General features: G+C 49.5%; 1 protein-coding gene across 1 annotated transcript in view; it reads left to right on the top strand.

Annotated features, from left to right (window-relative positions):
• Positions 1–17,523: 17,523 nt before the first annotated feature.
• The window catches only part of Parvb (parvin beta), an 83,100-nt gene continuing 79,448 nt past the window's right edge, over positions 17,524–21,175 (top strand). The window contains exon 1 of the mRNA XM_055626964.1: positions 17,524–17,692. Within this exon, the coding sequence (XP_055482939.1) occupies positions 17,578–17,692 (115 nt within the window). The 5' untranslated portion in view covers positions 17,524–17,577. The remainder of the gene's footprint in view (positions 17,693–21,175) is intronic.

Genomic DNA, 21,175 nt, shown 5'->3' with positions numbered 1-21,175 from the left:
CTAGCAGCCCCCAAGTACTGTCACTCCCACCAGCTGAAACCTGGGAGCCGGAGCCTAAGGGTTTGTTGGCCTGCTGTGTCCCAAGTTCAGGGTTGGACATGAGCATCTGTCTACTCTGATTAAGGTCTCTGTAAGTGGTATTTGGAAGATGTTTTCTATTTATAAGATTTATTTATTTTATATGTATGGTATGGGTATTTGTGTGTAGCACATGGTGCCTTGTGCCTGTGGAGGTCAGAAAGAAGGTGCTGAATCCCCCAGAATTGGAGTTGTCGGTCACTTTGTGAATGCTGGGAAGTGAACCCAGGTCTGCTACAAGAGCAGCTGTGTTCTTTAAAAAAATTAATGTAAACCTGGCAGTGGTGGCACACGCCTTTAATCCCAGCACTTAAGAGGTAGAGGCAGGTAGATCTCTTGAGTTCGAGGCCAGCCTGATCTACAGAGCAAGTTCTAGGATAGCCAGGGCTACACAGAGAAACCTTGTCCCGACAAACCAAAAACAAAATTAGTGTATATGTTTTGGAGATAAAGCTTCCTTTGAAGTCTTTGAAAACAGGATGTGTCTGGGACCCCTGCTCCAGGTGTCTGCTGCCTCTGCCACCCCACAATGGTCTCATTCCACATCAGCTCCTGTCCTCTCCGTGGCCTTTTGTTTATGCCTTAAATGACTTTGAAGCTTGGGGACACATTACCCCTCTGCCAGACTCCTAGGCCTCTGAGGACTTTTCTTCCCTTAACACTTTCAGTGGGAACTGGTGTTTGTCAAGAATAAAGTTGTTCCTTTCAGTGGTTGGAAATGTCAGTTCGCAATTTCTCATTTAGCAAAAGAAGGAACCCACTTAGGACCCCAATGTCTTCTGTAAAAGAATTGGGAGCTGCGGAAACTGTGTGACACAGATTTGCAGAGCCCGTGACCCTTGAGAACCCAGAGAAGACTCTTGTGAGAGTCTGGTTTTAATCAAGGCTAGGCTGCCCCAGAAGCTGCCTCTGGCTGCTTAATGAAAGCAGCCTGCTGTCTCCAGCGTGGCCCCAACCTGTTTGATTTGCAAGCTACCCTGCAGGCTGCTCTTGGGTGAAGGGAGGTGAGCCTAGGTGGAAGCCAGAGGCCCAGGGTAGAAAGGTGAATTCTGTCCCTTCTCAGAGGGGTGTGGTGGGCAGACCAGAGCCAGCTGCCAGAGAGTCTCAGAAGGCTTTTGGGAGCTGGGCTAGCAAGCTAAGCAGGGCAGGCAGCTCAAGTCAGCCTTGGCCCAGATTCTTTTCAGCTTAATGCTTCATTTCTCCTCAGCATGCGGAAGGATCTAGGCAGGGACAGAGTTTGAGATGTGTTTAATTAACCTTTGCTCCACTCTGTAAAGGATCAGCCTCATAGCCAGCTTGCCCGTTCCCACAAGGATACACTGAATGCCTTGCTTGGAGTGTACTGGCTCAGTCGTCTATGTGTCCCGAGGCTGATTTTCCTGAACCTTATCTTAATACTGAGGAAAGAGCCTGTGGTGATGGTGCCCATCCCCGTAGCATCTGGGCCAAGGCCACTCGGGATCTGCCGGCTTCACTCTTAGCTTTCTGTCCTGAGCTTGTCTCTTTTCTGATTTCCATGGAAAGGCCTTCTTAAGACTCGGGTCCCCCAAGCATGATTCTCTGTCATTGCAGAGTGGTCATTGCAGGAACAGGGGTTCCTGAGTGATCCCAATCTTTCAATGCTGATATGTCACAATTGCCCAAAATAAAAAGATGCCATTAATACCATTGCAGCTTGTGTCATGAAGCTCTTTGGGGACTGGGAGGCTAGTCTCTGTGCAATAGATACAAATGCCCCAATCCAATTCCACTTGAAAGCTCACATTTCTGTTAGCACCAAATGCAGTCATTTGCTTTTTGATGCTCACTGCTCCTGTTTCAAGAAAATGTCTGCCAGATCCCCAGGTCCCCGTAATCCCAATGCTAGTTGCCTTTCCAGGGAAGAGCCAGTGGGGCATCCTGACACTGGAGTGTCCCGACACTGGGCCCCTAGCAAGCAGGCAAGGCTTGGTCTCCCCTAAACACGGGTGTGAAAGGACAGAGACTTAGGACACTGGGTGTGTGGGCGTGGGGAGGGGGTGTTCTTCTGTCCTGTGTGTGTTCTGAATGAACGAGGATTGGGGCCAGGGTCTCCTCTATTGAGTGACTCGTAAATACTGATCACTTGCCTTAGGCCACCCCCCCTCAAAAAAAAAAAAACAAAAAACATAACATAACAAAAACAGTAACATCTGGGAAATATCTCAAAAGTTTCAACCTCACGGGCCTCCTGAAAGAGTCCAGTCAGTTATCACCAAGTATTGTTCTGTGTTTGGTATTTGAGACAGTATCTCACCATGAAGACCGGGCTGAATGTGATCTTCCTGCCTCCATCTCTTTGGTACTAGAATTATAGGCACCGTCCCAAGACCAGGCTGTTGGAGTGCTAGGTAGATCAGTTATTTGCAGTAGAGTGATTATCAGAGTGTTCATAGCACAGGAGGCTTGCTGAGAGCTAAACTGTGGATTAGAAGTCTCCTTTCCCAGCCTCCTATGCCTCCCGGCTCTCAGGAGGCATAGATAGAGGCAGGGGGAATCTCTGTGAATTCACGGCCAGCCTGGTCTACATAGTGAGACCCTGTCTCAAAAAAATCAATCAATCAATAATAACCCACCCTTTTCTAGCTTGTAGGAGACCCTGAGTTTAATTCCCAGCACCACAACAGAGCAAAAAGCCTTTTATTATACATTGTCTTTATTTTCCACTCCTATGCAGTAGGGTGGGGGTAGGTATGTTTATAGCAAGAAAGAGCTTTGGGGGGAGGGCGGGCAGGAGGCGTGGCAGCCGGTGGGAGCAGAGATGCCACAGCAGCCGGTTGCAGAGACACAGGGTGTTGAAGCAGACATGTGAGCGGGACTGGAGTGGGAGTAGAAGGTACTAGAGCAATAGGCCTCTCCTACTCTGATGAACCCTGAAGGCTGAAAATTTGCCCTTCAACTTTGAGTTAAACATTGGCATGTTGTTACATTTCCAGCGCAGATTGCTGTTGGGGAAGGAGCCATGGGAAGCTGCCTCAGCACTGCCTTCTCCGGGTGGAAGCTGTGGTCAGAGGAGCCATGCTTCGCCCGGGAGAGGATAGAGGCTAACGGTAATCACTGACAGCTTGTCTCGGCGCCAGAGCGTGGCTTCAGACGTGGCAGTTTTCCTGACAAGTAAATTGCAGGATTCCTCGCCAAATCATTAGATAACTTTTAAGAACAAAGAGCACACGGGCAAAAGGAGATGCTGCATCATCTTGCTAGAAAAATAAATAGCAATCGTCTTTGAAAAGAAAGTACATTCAATGAATTTGACCCACTGAGAAAATTACAGCCTCTTTTCCCCGCCCTGCTTCGATCCATCAGTCCTAATGGAGGAAGCCTTCCTGTGTTTGTCACTGAGGAGAGGGGCTGGTCAATTAAAGTCTGCATTGTGGAGATAATAGCAGGCCTGGACCCATCCATCACCGTGGACTGGAAAGTGACCTCCCTATATTGAGTCAGAGCCCTGAAAGCAATCTCTGCTGCTCATTATCATAGCCAGAAATTACTGCTCTGAACCTGATTTCCCTGAAATACCAGGCCAGCAGAGCGACTGCCGGACATATTAGAACACAATGAAATGACACTGTGGCCTTAATATCAGACTTGGGAGTGAAAATAGATGTGTTGCCTAACGGAGGAGAAGTGAAACCAAACAGGGCAGGATTTCCTGTGATATGACACCTGCCTGGTTGAGTTGACTGTGATTGCCACCTGATTTTAAGGCTGAGACATTAGTCCACACTTTTAGCAGACAGTTTTCAAAACCACACCAGAGCTGTGCCATCTTGAATTTGACCCTTCCTGCCGATTTCCACAGTCCTCAGCCAGGACCCTCAATGTTTCCTGCCTGTCTGCAAAAGCTCCCTTACAGTTCTTCCGGGGCAGGAAATGGAAACCATGTGGAAGGGGAGGATCAGGGGTTTGGGCACCAGAGCTACCGAGTCTGGGCGCGCTCTGCTTGTTAACACTTCCATCCACGCCAGACACTGGCCGAGTGTAGGGTGTGCATGTGGCTTCCATAATTCAGAGCAGAGGGGACTCCTGTGGCACAAAGGCCTTGTGCATATCGTTGCTTACCCCAGTTTCCTTTCCTGCAGACACTCCTAATGAGGCAGTTGGGGTGCCTGCCATAAAGAAGCCATGCACCCAAGCCCAAGCTCTGAAAAGAGTTAATTTACATTTATAATCCCGAGAATGTTAGAATGTTTTTATTTACTGAAGACCACAGTTTATTCTGATTTCCTTAGGGTTTTTTGTTTTCTTAATTTAAGGAGTAGTGTGTGTGTGTGTGTGTGTGTGTGTGTGTGTGTGTGTGTGTGTTTAAGACAAGGTCTCATGCAACTCAGGCTGGTCTCCAACTCACTGTGTAGCTAAGGAGGCCTTGAAGTTGAGGTTTTAACCCTTCAGCCCCCCCACCCTCCCGCCACCAGAGTGCTGGGGTTAGAGGTGTGGACCACCACTCCTGGACTACTTGGTGCTGCGGGTCAAACACAAGGCTGCACACATGCTAGAAAAAAGGATTCCTAACAACTGAGCTATACCCCCAGCTTTCATTAATGAAAACACTGAACACTGCCAGCAATTTCCCCACCAGCCTGCCATCTTACTGCCTGGTGTGCGCAAAGGAATTGAATTGACAGCCAGAGAACTCCCAACTGTCCCAGGGGTTCAGATAAGCATGGCAAGATCTACTATACCACTAACTGCAATTGCCAACCATTCATCTATCCATCCATCCATCCTTCATCCGTCTGTCCATACATCTCTCCATTATCCATCATCATCCTCCCACCTGTTTATCCATCTGTCATCCTTTCATCCATCTGTCACCCATCTATTTTTCATCTATCATTCATCTGCCATTCATTGTCCATCCATCCGTCTGTTTATTTTCCATTCATCATTCATCCATCATCCCTTGGTCATCCGTCCATCTATCCATCATCCATTTGTTATCCATCCATCATCCACTCATCATCCATCCATCCATCTATCCATCCACTCATTCATCATTCATCCATCATCTATCCATCATCCATCCATTTGCCTGGACCCAGTCCTTCACCTCATCTCAATGGTCCTGAACTTCTGCAGCCTAGCTTGACCCTTTGACCCCACAGCAGTTCTGAGCACAGCCAGCAGTTTTCCATCCTGGTTATTAGTATCTTACCCGCCCCGTTCAAGGCCGTGTGCACCAGCAGCAGCTCACCCTCCAGACTCCTTTAACCCTTTGTTGTCATTCTGTCACACGTGTGCGTGACTGTGTAGTGTGTAATGTGTGTTCTGCAGCATTACTAGCTGAGATTCTGCCAGTGGCCACCTGTTGAAGACAGTTGGGACTAGTTGGCAAATTGCTACTGGTGTAGCTGTGGGATTTACTGTTATTCAATAAAATCTGAGGTGTAGAAAGATACTTATCTGTCTGTTTCTGACATCTAGGATTTATAGGCTGTGCCACTAAGACTGGACTAAAAGCATGCTTTTGCTCTGAGGCTGTTTGGATCTAAGGATGTGGACCCTGAATGATGCCTGTGCCTTCTCCCTTCCTCCCTAACCCTCTTTGCTGACACACTAGTGGGCACTTCTCAGAGTTCACTCAGCAGCCTTCCATCTGGGGGTCTTAAAATACTGGCTTTTTAAGTTTTTCTTTTTAGAACTTTTTATGTGTCTGTATGTGTATGCAGGTACCTTCAGGAGGCCAGAGTAGAAGTCAGATTCCCTAGAGTTGCATCTACAGGTAGCTGTGAACTTGACATGGGCCTGGGTACCGAACTTGGGTCCTCTGGAAGAACAGCAAGTACTGTTAACCACTGAGCCATCTCTCCAGCCCTCACCTCCAGACCTATAGTCCACACTTACTGGACAACAGCCCAGGCCACCCCCACTTTCCACCTCTCTTTCCCATCATGTAGCAGTTTGTCCTTCTGTGACAACCTTTTCTTGTTTTTAAAAACTTGCTGGGCGGTGGTGGTACACACCTGTAATCCTAGCACTCAGGAAGCAGAGGCAGGTAAGTTCCAGGTCAGCCAGGGCTCCACAGTGAAACTCTGTCTCAAACAAAACAAAACAATAGCACCAGAACTGAGCCCAACTCAGTGGTTAAGAGCCCTGGCTAGATTGAGTGGTAACGACACCCTTAAACCCAGTACTTGGCAGAGGCAGGCGGGGTTCAAAGCCAGCCGGCCTATAGAGCGAGTTCCAGAAAATAGCCAGGGCTGTACAGAGAAAACCTGTCTTGAACACCACCCTCTTCCAAAAAAAAAAAAAAAAAAAAAAAAAAAGAGCGCTAGCTATTTTTTCAGAGGACCTCAGTTTGATTCCTAGCACTCACATGACAGCTCACAAGAACCCGCAACTCCAGTCCCCAGGGATCCGATGCCCAATTCTGGCTTCGGTGAGCACTGCAGGCACGTGGTGCACATGTATTTGGACAAACACACACACACACACATACTTGGTTTTTGTTGTTGGTTTTGGTTTTTCAGATGGGGTCTCACTTAGCCTTGGCTATCTTAGACTCACTGTGTTGACCAGGCTGGCCTCAAACTCACAGAGCTCCACCTGCCTCTGCCTCTGCCTCTGCCTCTGTGAGTGTTGGGATTACAGGTGTGTGCCACCGTGCCCAGCTACATATTTGGTTTCTTAAGACTAGGTTTCTCTGTGTAGCCCTGGCTATCCTGGAACTCACTCTGTAGACCAGGTTGGCCTCAAACTCAGAGATCCACCAGCCTCTGCCACCTTGAGTGCTGGCATATGATTTTTTTTTTTTAATCTTAAAAAAAAAAAAAATAGAACAAAACAAACAAAAACAAAAAAGTCTGAGCCTAAGCCATACAGCATGGGTCAGAATCTCTTTGAGCATAAGATATGGGTGTCACATCTGGTTTGTCCATGGGGTGTTTGGGTCAGCTGGGCTTCAGAGACAGCGTTTACAGTTTGCATCCCCGTGGTCACTGAGGCATAAAGCTCTGAGCAGCACTCTTTACGTGATGCTCTTCCTCCAGGCCATAGAGAACTAGAACCTTCTGTCACAAGGTGCTTTGGGCTATGGCACACTTGGGTCATCTTCAACCGCACAATTGGGGATGATACCGCTGAGGTTTGCATGGTCTGCTGCTCTAGAGCCACCCTGTCCAGCGTCCCTTGAAGAAAATACTAAGCCCCATATGGTAAGCTCTAGATGATAAATATTCAAAACTCACTGATGTTTGGATAGTCTTTCCAGACCTTGCGTTTTGCTGATTGCCTTGTGAATCTGAAATGTTGTCAGTACTGGGAGAATTCCCGGCACCAAGTTGAGCTGTGTCACACACTTCTGATTCAAGAATGTCACCCGCTCACAGCTGCTCTGGTCTCTGCTAATGGTCCACTGTGGTGTGTGTGTGCGCGCGCGCGAGTGTGTTTGTGTGTGTGTGTGCTTGTGCGTGGCCGTGTGGAGGAGAAGCTGACTTGTGTCGGGCTGTGCTTTTAGCTGTGGTCGCGCTGTGCTTGTCAGTATTCATTTTCTCAATCAAGACATATTCTAATTGGTTTTGAAATCAGGCCTGTTTACTCTTCATAAATGTGTTCCTTCGATTTTTTTTTTTTTTTTCATCAGCAGATGAAAAGAGCTCAAAGCAGCTGTGTCACGTAGACAAGCTGTTTCAAGGTTAAGGGTAGAGCTTTCAGACCCAGGGGGAACCCAGTATGCAGGGCTTCCTGAACCACACCCCTAGCAGCCCCTCCAGAAGTCAGGCTCCCCTCAAGATGCACATATGTCTACACAAAGCCTGTTGTTACAGGCTGGAGAGGCGGCTCTGCAGTCAGGAGTACCTGCCGCTCTGTCAGAGGACCTGGCTTTGATCTCCAGCACCCACATTAGCGATTTACAACCACCCGTAACTCTCCATCCAGGGACTGAGTGCCCTCTGCTCACCTCTGGGGACATCTCAGACGCACATGCACACCTGCAGACAATACACCCTTATCCAGACACAAATCTTTAAAAAATCGTCATTGTTATTGGGGCTGCGCATATGCTGCAGTCAACCTGTAGAGGCTAAAGGGTAACTTCTCTGGGTTCTGGGGGTCACTCTTTACCCGCTGAGCCATCTTCATATATATATGAATACACACACACACACACACACACACACACACACACATTGAACAAACAGATGTAAGGTTTATGCAAACAAACACATAAGTTCTTTAGTTGAAACTTACTTTTCTTGCTGTCACAGTGAACTCCACAGCAAGCCCTGTCTCCATGTGTCTCTTTTTCCTCCCCTTTCCTCCCTCTTGTGTTCTATCCCCCCTTTATCTTCCCCCTACCTCCCTTCCTCTCCCCCTCTCCCTCTCTCTCCCTTTCTCCTCTCTTCCTCCCATCCTCCCTCCCTCTCCCTCTCTGAGTGTGTGTGTGTGTGTGTGTGTGTGTGTGTGTGTGTGTGTGTCTATCTGTCTGTCTGTCTCTCAACAGGGTCTCATTCTGTAGCTCCAGCTGGCCTGGAGCCCACGGTGATTCTTGTGTCTCCGAGTGCTGGTGTAAGGTGAGACACACCCATTCTCAGCTCCCCCATAGCAGGTCCTGTTGGAGTTGGGCACGGCTGGAGTGACTTCTAAAGATTGCAAGACATTCCTTGAGTCCCAGGGGCTGGGGAGACCATCACAGATGGACCTCTGCCCTGCTGTCCACTGCCTTCAGGGCTTCAGCAGCAGACTGGTACTCCTGAGGCCACCGGCCTTGTCCACGGAGCAGCTCCAGGGTTCCTAGCCTGTGCAGTGAGAGACAGCCACTGTGGGACGACCTAGCTTGTACCATGTAAGCCAATCTGGTGGCTCCCTTTTCCATGGCACCTGTAGAGAACCCTAACCAACATGCCAGGCAAGGGCTGGGCTGAGTTTTGGATGGCCTCCTCTATAGTTCATGAGGCGAATCAGGAACTGAGGCTCTTCTGGGCTCATCTTTCCCCAGGTCAGCCCTGCCTGTTATGAGTTCCTGTTTCTTTTGTTGTTTGTTTGTTTGTTTGTTTTGTTCTGTTTTTTGAGCTAAGGGTTCCTCTGTGTAGCCCTGGCTGTCCTGTAATAGTTCACTTTGTAGACCAGGCTGGCCTCGAACTCAGAGATCCACCCGCCTCTGCCTTCTGTGTTCTGAGATTAAAGATAGGCACCACCACCACCACCACCACCAAGCCCACAGGCTCCTATTTCTAACCTTAGGGAGACAAACACATGGAAAGCTTCTGTGACTTGGGAAACTGGAACAGACCCCTTTTCTGTCTTCATGAGTAGTTTCTCTGTGTACAGCCCCGTGTATGCTCATCCGTGTATGCGGCCATGGCTGTGTGCAGGCTTCACACCCATCCTTGTGAAGATGAATGTTGTACCAGCCTGCCCTAGTTGGCCCTGCCCTAGACCACACTCTCCTCTGACCCTCAGTGATGGTTTCCCGGGGTGCTTGGGTCACCTGATCTCCAGCACCCCTGAGTAAGATCAAACCCCAAAACTCACCATCCCTCAATTCTTCCACAACCATCATCCTTCCTTCTCCCAAAACACTGTTAGGTGAGAGGGGAGAGCAGAGCTTTTTATTTGCTGACAGGTGATATGCATGTGGCAGGTGAAGGAAAAAACAACAACAACAAAAAACCCAACAACCTCAGACCAAGATGGCAGCATTTAACAGGCCTGGCATTTGTCTCTTTTTTTTTTTTCACTTTCTTTATCAGTGGAGGGGGGTTCTGAGGGTAAGGGAGGCACATTTAAAGCAGCTTGCTCATCTATCCTCTAAAAGCCAGGGGATGTCTCTTCAGGGATTGCCAAGGAAGACTAGGTGCCAAGTTATTCACTCATTGCTCATCTATAAAATATTTAGGAGCACGAAATGCATTTGTGGCTTCATTTGCCCAGTTTGCAAAAGGAAAACTCAGAGGGCTCCCTGCTAAATTCGAATGTGTGCCGTCTCCGTGCGCTATGGATGACAGGCTGCTGGTGAGAAGCCCCCCATGGCTCACTCATCGTGGGGGAGAGTGTTGAGGCGGTCTCAAGATTCCAGGCTGTCCTGTCTGTCTTCTCATGCTCTTAGCCTTTACAGTGAAAATTGCAGATGACTCTCCTGCCAAATCACTGAATTAGCAGACTGATTAAATAACTAACTCGGCTCTGAACGCTAGTTTAGAGGCGCTGATTACAGGAGGCTCCAGAACACCACCCCAAAGTGCAGTAAGATTGCTTCCACAGCATAACCTGGGGAAATCGAGCATTTTCTCCATCAGCAAATCCATTAGCTCTGCCCGACCCTTCTCGACACACTTCTAGTACTCCCAAAATTGCTTAGAGGTTTGGAGGTGAGCAGTGTGAGCGACCCAGGGGCTCAGATTCCCCCTCTTTTTTTTTTTTTTTTTTATAGCAACTGTTTAGTCATAGGAAAAGAAAACAAGATGAACTTTGCAGGTTTTAAAAACTCAAAGCATGTATAGTGTGATAGGGTGTGACGGTTTGGATGTGAAATCTCCCCACAGGCTCATGTGTTTACGCTCTTGGTCCCCAGTTGGAGGCCTTACTTGGGGAGTCGTGGAACCTTGAGAAGTAGGGTCTAGCTGGTGGAGATGGCTCTCTGGGGTGGGTTTGTATGAATTTCCAGGTCTGGTCTATCTGGCTTCCTGTTTTCTAGTTGGCTTCAGTGACGTGATCCTGTGCTTTCTCCAACATAGACAGGACACCCACCCTGCCATCATAGACTGAAATCCCCTGGGAAGATGAGCCTTAATAAACCTTCTTCCCATGCTTCTGGAGAGATGGCTCAGCAGTTCAGAGCACTGTTCTTCCAGAGGTCCTGAGTTCAATTCCCCACAACCACATGGTGCCTCACAACCATCTATCATGAGATCTGATGCCCTCCTCTGGCATGTAGGTATACATGCAACTAGAACACTCATCTATATAAAATATATAAATAAATAAGTAAATAAATAAATCTTGCTCTTTTAAAATGTTTCTGTTGGGGATTTTGTTGCAACAATGAGGAAAGTGGATGATTGGACATGTCAGTAAGCAAAGAGAGCCCAAATGTGAGGGCACAGAACTGCAGCAACAGAGCTGTCACTCAGGGGTGAAGAAGTTTGGGTACAGCCAGCAGGGTTATCTGGCCCAGGGATGTCACTCATGAACTGTTTTTAGCAAGGTGTTATGGAGGTTAGTTTAAGTGTGTGCAAATGTCAGCTCAGTGGGGCATACGTGGGTGATGTCTCCTTTGAGTGTATATGCCTGTGAGCTTCTCTCCTGGGCTGGGCTGGGGAATGTGTGATCAGCAAAGCTCAGTAGTGCCTGCACCCCGCCCCACCCCCAGTAACCCCTGAACCGCATTAGCTGAGAAAGGAGACGGTCTTAAGTGAGGGAACTCATACAGGCAGAGCTCTTTTGTGTACACCTGGCTTGCTGTCAGCTATCGTGACACAGATGCGGCCTTAATGGAGGAAGTATGGTTCCACCTCTGTGGACTCTAACCCTTTGGAACTGTGAGCCTAAAATAAGCTCTTTTGTAAGTTGCCTTGGTCATAGTGTTTTATCACAGTAACAATATCTATTGTATGCTCTCACTGAGCCCCAGCCCCAGCCCAATCATGGTATATTTGTTCAGTAAGATTGCATTTGAGGCAAACACTGTCTCTCTCTCCTCTCTGTCTGATTTGCTTATGCTGAAGTTCAGAGCCAGGTGAGAGGGGCTGATGCTTGAAACACTGCACCCTGGGATTCCTGGTCTTACAGCATAGCACTCTTCCGGCCCCAGAGAGACCACACCAGACCCTGGACCATCCTGTGTGCATTGCCCAGGGGAAGGTGGCAGGAATGTAGGTAATTTGAAGTTTGGCAGAGACCACATAGTGTGGAGTCCAGGGCAGGGCCTGGGGGCCCTGCAGTAAGAGCTCTTAAACTGTGTGTTCCTGTCCTTCACTCAGCTAATAGGGAGCCGGCCTCTCAGGAAACCACAGATCAAAAGCCAGTGAAGTGGCTTCTATGACAGGAGCAGCTGTGCCTAACCCGATTTTCCTAATTATCCTCTGAATGGGATGCGTCCTCCGAGCCACGCAGGCTGTGTGTGCTGCATAGTAAGAGGCAGAAGATCGTGTCTGCGGAGACGGGAGTGGGGTTTTTAATTCTGTACTCTTTAGGTTCTCTCCTTAGACTAGATTAACGTTTATGTTTGCTGAAGTCTGGTGTTTTGGAAAGTCTTACTTGGGCCACACCAGACAGAGAGGCAAGCCAGCCTGAAGAAAGAACCAACATTTTTCCTTTCTCTCTGTAGAGAAAATGCAGATTTTCTTGTGTGTGTGTGTGTGTGTGTGTGTGTGTGTGTGTATGTGTGTACTCATGCTCATGTTTGCGTCAGGTACTCACGTGCATGTGGAGGCCAGAGGTCAACCTTGGGTACCATTCCTTAGGACCTGTCCATCTTTGAAAACATTTAAAACTCTTTTTCTTTATGTGTATGTATACCCTCTTTTGGAGGCCAGAAGAGGGTGTTGGATCTACAGATGGCGTCTTAAGAGGTTGTGAGCTGCCATGTAGGTACTGAAAATGAAAAGTAGGTCCTCTTCAAGTACTCTTCTGCTGTTGCTTGACTTTTCGAGACAGGGTTTCTCTGCGTAGCCCTGGCTGTCCTTGAGCCCACTATGTGGAATATGCTAGCCCCGAACTCACAGAGATCCTCCTGCCTTGGCCTTCTGAGTGGTGGGATTAAAGGCGTTCGCCACCACTGCTACTGGGCTGCAGCAAGTGCTCTTAACCACTGAGCTGTCTCTGCAGCCCAACCATCCATCTTTTTCTGTTTGTTTGAAACAGGATCTCCCACTGGGATGGGGCCTTGCTGATTAATCTAGACAGGCTGACCAGAGAGCCTCAGGGGTTTGAGTATCTTTGCCTCCTCCATGCTGGGATTACAAGGCACCTCCACACACAGTTTCTGATCAGGATGCTGGGGACTGGCCTCAGATCCTCTTGCTTGTGTAGTAAGCCGTCTTCCCAGCCTCTAAGGATGCTTTCAGTTGCTCTCAGTAGCATTCATGGGATGAAAATCCATTTTTAACTATTGCAAGAGTCTCAGATCATCTTTAAAATTGCATTGACTACAAAACCACCTCATCTCGCAGCAAGTGGTGAGTGAAAAATACGGTGAGTATGTGGCTGTAAGCCTGAGACCATGAAATGTGTCCCTCACCAGGCAAGGTGTTGAAAAAATGTCACTAAGAAGCAAGTATTAAACAATTGTCTTTATCATTGGAGTCTGGTCTCTGCAACTCAAATGCCAAGATCCCACTGTCTGGCATAGCCCATGTCAGTTTCCCGGACAAATAGCCTTTGTCTGTGGCTTCTCTTGAAACACAGGAGCCCCTGCCAGGAGCTAGGAGGCTGAAGTCCTTCTTTGTGATGTATGAAAAAGCAAGAATAGGGCTAGAGAGATGGCTCAGTGGTTAAGAGCACTGTCTGCTCTTTAAGAGGCCCTGTGTCCCATTCCTGGCAATCACATGGTAGCTTACAACCATTTATATGGGGATGTGATGCACTCTTCTGGCAAGCAGGTGTACATGCAGATAGAGCACGCATACACAAAAAATAAACAAGTCTTTAAAAAAAGAGTACATACTACTTGTCTTACTTACTTTTCTATTGTTGTGACAAAACACTATGACCAAGACAACTTACTTATTCATTATTTTTAGTTCACATGCATTGGTGTTTTAGCCTGCATGTATGTCTGTGTGAGGGTGTCAGATCCCCTAGAACTGGAGTTACTGACAGCTGTGAGCTACTGTGTGGTGCTGGGAATTGAACCCTGGTCCTCTGGAAGAGCAGCCAGTGCTCTTAACCACTGAGCCATCTCTCCAGCCCCTGACCAAGGCAACTTATAAAAGAAAGCATAATTTAAGACTTATAGTTCAGAAGCTGAGTCCAGGATTATCATGGTCATGGGAGCATTTAGGCAGGAATGGTGCTGGAGCAGTAGCTGAGTTTAAGAGCTAACTTCTTACCTGCGAGAGAGGCAGAGAATGAGAGAGAGACAGAGAGAGAGAGAGAGAGAGAGAGAGAGAAGTAGAAGTGGCACGGGATTTTGAGACCTTAAAGTTAGATCCTGGTGACACACTAAGAAGGCCATCCTTCCCAAACAGTTCCACCAAATGGGGATTAAGCATTCAAATATATGAGTCTGTGGGGGACCATTTTTATTTAAAATACCACAGTGCTCTTGCAGAAACCTGAGTTTGGTTCCCAATACTCAACACCACCTGTAATTCCAGCTCCAGGGAATCCATAGTTTCTTCTGGGTTCTGAGGCACCTGCACTCATATGTACAGACCCACACAAACACTCATATACCTAATTAAAAGTTAAAGAAATCTTGTTTGTTTGTTTGGTTGTTGTTTTTTGAGTTTCTTCTGTGTAGCCTTGGCTGTCCTGGACTTGCTTTGTAGACCAGGTGGGCCTCTAACTCACAGGGATCCACCTGCCTCTGCCTCCCAGAGTGCTGGGGTTATAGGCGTGAGCCACCATACCCGGCTTAAATAAATTTTTTTTTTTTTTAAAGGTGGGATTTGCCTTGTCTCTACACTATTCAGAGTAGTAACTCTAATGGATTTATGCTTTCTGGTCATTGGTAAAACAATCACGTCACTCTTCCAGTCAGTGACACCTACCTGTGCCCAGGACAGCATCTGATGTCTGAGTCTCCAACTGTGGCTGTCCTGCACCCTACCAGGACTGAGAGAGCCGTCTTCCATTTTCTTTCTGGTTCCCAGTCCCTTTTCTCATCCTTGCTCCATCCTGGTCAGTGATCCTCAACCTGGAGTGTGCTGGGCCTCCCGGAACAGTGTGAATGTCCTGTGTGTGCTTCTCTAGCGGACTCTAAGAAGCCATGGAAACCGGGGGTGCGTGCGTGACAGCCTGTTTCCTGCTCTCAAGCCCCAAAGTCTCTGTCCTGCTCAGCTGTGTCCTCACCTCACTGGGGTGTCAGAAATTGCATTTACCATCTGTCCGTGTTCTCCCCAGCTTGTTAGCAACATCCAAATTCTCTCTTGAGATGGAGATGCCTTTCAAGACCCCTTTGGACTTTCCTGTCCTTAACCCGGGTATACACTCTGTGGGGTTTGCCAATCTCCTCTGAAAGTTCTCTTCTCTCCGGCCCCCTGTCTTCTGCCATGCCCTTTTCATTACATTAGTTGCTTTCCCTGTTACAGATGCAATTTAAGGAAGGATTTATTTGGGCTTACAGTTTGAGGGTACACAGTTCGTCAAGGAGGGGAAGGTGTGGTAGCAGGCGTGTGAGGTGGCCGTTCAGATTGCATCCACAGTAAGATATGAATGCTGCTTCTCAGTTCACTTTCTCCTTACATACATTATATGTATGTATGTGCACTCAGACAAATGCCTCTGTATATATGTGTGTATATGTGAGTGTGTGCCTATATAGAATTGAGTAGAGTAGCTTACACGTTGTGGTTCAGCTAGTCCAACAGTGGCTGTCCACCAATGGAAAGTACAAGAATCTACTGGAAAGTAGTTGTTCAGTCCATGAGGCTGGATGTCTCAGGTGGTCTTCAGTATAAGCCTGAATCTGGAAGATGTGGGCTTCTAATGCCAGTGAAAGACTTGCCAGCAAGAGCAAGGGAAGGCAGGAGAAGGAGAAGGAGGGGGAGGAGGAGGAGGAGGAGGAGGAGGAGGAGGAGGAGGAGGAGGAGGAGGAGAAGAAGAAGAAGAAGAAGAAGAAGAAGAAGAAGAAGAAGAAGAAGAAGAAGAAGAAGGCTTCCTTCTTTCTTGTCCTTTGTATAGGCAGCCAGCAGAAGGTGTGGCGTACCTTCCCACCTCAAAAGAACTGGGTTTAGGGTGGTTCTTCCCACCTCAGATGATTTAATTAAGAGAAATCCCTCGCAGGTGTGCACAGCAACTGACGTCTTCGTTAATGCCAGATGCAGTCAAGCTGACAGCTAAGAATAGCCTTAGCTATTCTTTTTATCCAGTTTTATCCAGTTTATCACATCTTTTTATCCAGTTTGGAGCCCAGTTCCTGGGATGGGGTGCCCACAGTTGAGATGGGGTGTCCCTCCACAACCCAAAGTAGTTAATCCTCTAGGTGCTTCCAGGGCTTTGTTTCCAAGGTGACTTGGGATGCTGTCCAATTGACAGATTAATCATCACGTTGGAGGTTGGGAGTTTGCATTTCTGAGATTTCTGGGATCCTGGGGTCTCAGAGGCTCCCCCATGATTAAGTGGGAATAGGGAAGTGGGGGGGGGGGATAGCCTCAGCCATATGGAGTTGGCCAGGGAAAGCCAAATGGCTTGTGCTGCCAGGAGGGTGGTGGCTCTAGAGATAGGAGCTGCTGGGAACTGGGCCAGGATTAGAGATAACTGTCCTCTGCCTGAGTTTTCTTTCTATCCGGTCTTTGAAACCATCCCTCCCTAACAACTCTCTCTTCCCTGTTTCTTCCTAAACCCTGGCCCTCCAATCCTTCCTCTCCTGCTGGGGTCTCCACTGACCCCATCCCATCCCTGACTTGTAAACTGCGTAGGTACCGGATACCCTATGCTCCATGACGAATTCCAAGGAGAGATCGGGCACATCCCAGCTGAAGGGCCAGTTCAGCCACACCCCTTCTGCCAAAACTACAGTGTGAATATTTCTTGCACTGTACAGAAGTTGCTCAGCACAGGCAGTGAGTTTCTGAGCCTGCGCAATGGGGGGGGGGGGGGGGGGGGGGACGACCCACTCCACCCATCCCCCACGATTAGGTGCGGCAGCTTCACCCTTGCCCAGGTCCTGATAGCTCCTATCTCTGCTGAGACATGCGCTCACTTTTCTCCCGGAGCCACAGGCCATTTGGCTTTCCCTCTGCCCAAGCCTCGGTTCTCAGGCTGTTTCTACAACCCGCCCCGCACCGTCTCTAGAAACTCTTTGACTTCCCTTCTAGTTAACCTCCCTGCCTGGCCTCATCCTTGTTCACCACCTACTATTCCCAAGTCAGCAACAGTCGATTTTGTGCAACTCAAACCTGGCCAAGTCTTTTAGCCTAGCATCCTTCCTGGGCCTGCGCTCTCCCTCCAAGAGCCCATGCTGTCCCTCCCTGATTCTTCCTGCCAGGAGCTGGCCCGTGGCTCCCGTGGAAGCCTTTGGCTAAGCTTGCCTTGGGGGAAGGATCCCAGTGTGTGAGGCCACTGTCCCACAAAGGCACCTACTACACCCCAGCATCGACCCAAGTTGTGCCTTAGACCTGCGCCGGGATCCTGGCAAGAGACTCAACAGCTGACCTTACACATTTGTGGGACTAATTGATTCTGGGCTTCCAGCACGCTGAGGCAGCACAAAAGGGGGCCGGCCGTGCCTGGCACGACGCTCAGGGTCCCGCTGTGTTGCGGGCGGGAGCTCAGCGGCAGCACCAGGACCTCTGGGTCAGTAGGCAGGGGCGGGGAAGCCGCGGCCGCGCCCTCCTGGCCACTCCCCGGCCGGCGGTGAGTGGCGTGCACTCGCCCATGTCCTCCGCGCCACCACGATCGCCCACCCCGCGGGCCCCCAAGATGAAGAAGGACGAGTCTTTCCTGGGCAAGTTGGGCGGTACACTGGCGAGGAAGAAGAAGACAAGGGAGGGTGAGTGCGTCCCATTGGCGCCAGCCCGGTGCCAGCGTCGTCCCCTGGGTGTCCGCTCCTAGCTCGCCTCTGCGGCGCCAATGAACACCCCCTCCCCCCCCCCCCCGCCCCTGCCGCGCCCAGGCTGCACTCCCCTCGACCTTTGGGACAGGCGGGTTCTCGTCCCTGTGACCTTTGCGGTGCTGGCTAGGTGCCTAGGACATGCGTTCTGCTCTGGCAGAGCAGTCTAAGGTTCCCGTGCCCACGCTTGTCGTGTGACACTCTCGTCACAGTGATTGGACACATGCTGGCTGAGAGGACGGGCTGCTGACTGATGCCTGCAAGCCTGGCTCGGTCCCTAAGCTGGAAGTCAGTGAAAGGGCGCAAGACACACAAGCCAGGAGCCTGGGAAGCCTGGAACCAGAGCCAAGAGTCGACCTGTTCCTACCTCCCCTCCCCCCTTCCCGGCAAGATCTTGCCCCTTGCTCAGGAAAGTAATTTTAAAAGGACCTCCTTTTACTTTTTAAACTTAAAAAAAAAAAAAAATTGCAAGGGATGTAACTTCTGTGCTTTAAGCATACAGGAGTTTCCAGCACTCCCATTGCAGAGACATTCCTGAATTTTCTATTGTCTTGGCCTGGAGGCTTTTGCCCCTGGGCTGAGATTCCAGGCGCTCACTAGGGAATGGGAGGGCCTTGCTGAGAAAAGGCAGGTAGAGAGAAGCCCCGGGGACAGACTTCCTTGGGGGGGGGGGTTAATCTGCTCGGACCACCTAGTCAGGGTCTGCAGAGCAGGTCCTCCAGCCCCTGGGGGCAGACTGACTCCTCGAAAGCCTGTCTGGGCCTCCAGGACAAGCTGGTCTCAGGAAGTGACTGATCATCACCTCCTGGCCCCGATGGGCAGGGGTGATACATTTACTCTTAAAGAAACCTCCAGGCCCTAAATTACAGGCAGGCTCATTGTGGCCTTGAACGGCAGGGCATGTAGGGAAATGCAGAGCTTGTCTGGAAGTGTGGTGCCACCTACACTTTGATAGAAGCCCTGAAGTTCTGTGGCCCCCACACCCTGCCCAGACTTGCCTCCTGTTTCCCCAGGCCTTCAGCCCTAGGAATGCCCTTTACCAAACTAGATTGCCCGGTTCCCTGAGGGCAGGCAGGCCTGGTCTCTTTTCCTAGAGTTTATTTCCAACCAAATGTGTTTCTCTCCTCACAAGTCTTCCCTCCAGGCTGGCTTGCGTTCACCTCCTTCTAGGGAGAAGGTTGTATCCCCTGGTCACCCACTGCCTGTCTGGTTGCCTTCTCAGTCCTTGTGATCCGGTCCAGAAATCAGTTTTCTTCCTCTCACACGCTGTGACAACGAAGGACCTGAGTCCTTTTTCACTGTCTGGTTTTGTTTTTGAGTTGGGGTTTTGGTGTGTCACCAAGTCTGGACTCAGCCCTGGGTTCAAGTGATCCTCTTGCCTCAGCCTTCCCTGTATCAGGACCTGGAGGTGTGGGCTGCCGGTTTGTGGCTCACTGTCTGTGTGGATCGGATGGAGAGGAGAGGCTCAGTCCTTTCAGGGCCCTGGGAATAGGTGGTATAATGTGGAAGCTTATGGGAAATCCCATGATCCTAAGCTCTATCAGGGGGTCCGGGTGTGGGGCTGGGGATGTTGGGATGAAACCTAAGAAAGAAAATCTTTATAGAAAAGCGCACATAAGGATATGAGTGGCTACAGCTGCTGTGTGTTCCATGTGTGTGCACACACAAGCACAGGCCAGGGGTCAATGCTGGATGTCTTCCTCAATGTTCCTCTATCAACCTAACTACCTACCTGCCTAACTACCTATCTGTCTATGTATCTATCTATCAAGCATCTGTCTGTCAATGTATGTATGTATCTATCTATCTATCTACCCGATGTTTCTACGTAGCTACCCTGGCTGGCCTGGGGATATTTATTGTATAGTCCAGGCTGGCTTGGAACCTAAGAGACCTGCTTGGTTTTGCTTTCTGTGTGCTGGTATTAAAGGTGTGTGCCACTATGCTGGGTTCCATCTTGTTTTTTTGAGGCAAAGTCTCTCACTGAACCCGAAGCCCTTTGACTGGACCAGCAAACCCCAGGGTCTTCTGTCTTCACCTCCCTAACTTGAGATTACAACACCTGGCTTTTGACTGTTTTTTTTTTTTTTTTAAATTGCCAATGCTGGGGATGGAACTCTGGTCCTCATGCGAGCATCTTGCCCACTGGGCCGCCTTCCCGGCCCCTGTTACAGCTTTTCTGAGGTGGTGCTTACACTCTTGGAGCACAAGGGATGCACCAGTGAAATAATGAGCTGGCCTCAGTTTCTGATTTTAAGTGCTTCTCCTCCTTGCTTTTATGAGATGGAGGGCCCAGTGTGGCCCAGTTTAAATGTACCCGGAACCCTGGCAGTGCCTCCCCTCTCTCCCCCACCTGCTGCTTCTGCTGGTATGCCCTCCTGTGAGTTAGCTGGGCCCTCTGCCTTGACTCTCCAGGTTGGAGTACCTGTCTCCCCTATAACCAGAAAGCCACAAACCTAATTCGTCTCTATGGCAGGGACGGAGGGAAGGATGGGCCTTGGAAGGGTTGAGTAGCTTCCATGCTGTCCTCTGGGGAATGGAGAAGGAATGGAGGGGGCAATGTGAATCCTGTGTAATGAGGTCTTGAATAATTGAGCCTTGAGAGCTGCCAGTATTTCTGTAGACCTGTTGCCTTGGCAACTGGCCCTCCTGACTGCTCTTGGCCTTGACTTTGGGCCTCGGGAGCTTATGCATGGATGCCTGCTAGGGAATGCCCAGGGGGAGGGCATGGGGCTTCCCAGCCTGCCGGCCAAACACTTAGCTGTGTTTCCTCCTTTGTTAGAAAGTCCAGGGTGGACACTGGACATTTCCTGAGCTGAGGACACCGGAAGTGGGGGAGGGGATGGCTGGTGAGGTTCAAGGTTCGGGGACTTATGGGCGTTTGGCTCCACCCTGCTTGTGGGAGTGGCAAAGAGGTGAGGGACCGACTACTGGGACAAATGTTTGGTCTTGTTCCAGGAGGTGGGGGTGGGATGTGGGGTGAGCTAGGGTGCCCTGCACAGGAAGTGTCTAAGAATGAACAGGGGCGTGATTCAGCCCAGTGGAGACTCTATGGTGTCACAGGGTGGCCCGGTCAGAAAAGGGAAGTGTGACTAACTGTGCACATTGGAAAACGGAAGGGAACGCCTACAGTACTCCGGCCTCTCTGTGGAGGGGCTGAGTCTGTGCCCTGAGAGCTCAGGAGTCAGCTTAACCTCTGGAGGTCAGGTGGTGGGGGGGTCAGTGCTGAGGAAAGATGCCCCTTTGTGGAGCATCTATCATCTCTCTGTCTGTCTGTCTATCTACCTACCTGCCAACCTATCTATGTATCTATCTATGTATCTACCTATGCATGTATGTATGTATGTATGTATGTATGTATGTATGTATGTATGTATCTATCTATCTATCTATCTATCTATCTATCTATCTATCTATCTATCT

Source organism: Psammomys obesus, unplaced genomic scaffold (assembly GCF_907164565.1).
Source record: "Psammomys obesus unplaced genomic scaffold, mPsaObe1.curated_primary_1811, whole genome shotgun sequence".
NCBI lineage: Eukaryota > Metazoa > Chordata > Mammalia > Rodentia > Muridae > Psammomys > Psammomys obesus.
The sequence above is the reverse complement of the archived record's forward strand: the minus strand, read 5'-3'. Positions and strand labels throughout refer to the sequence as shown.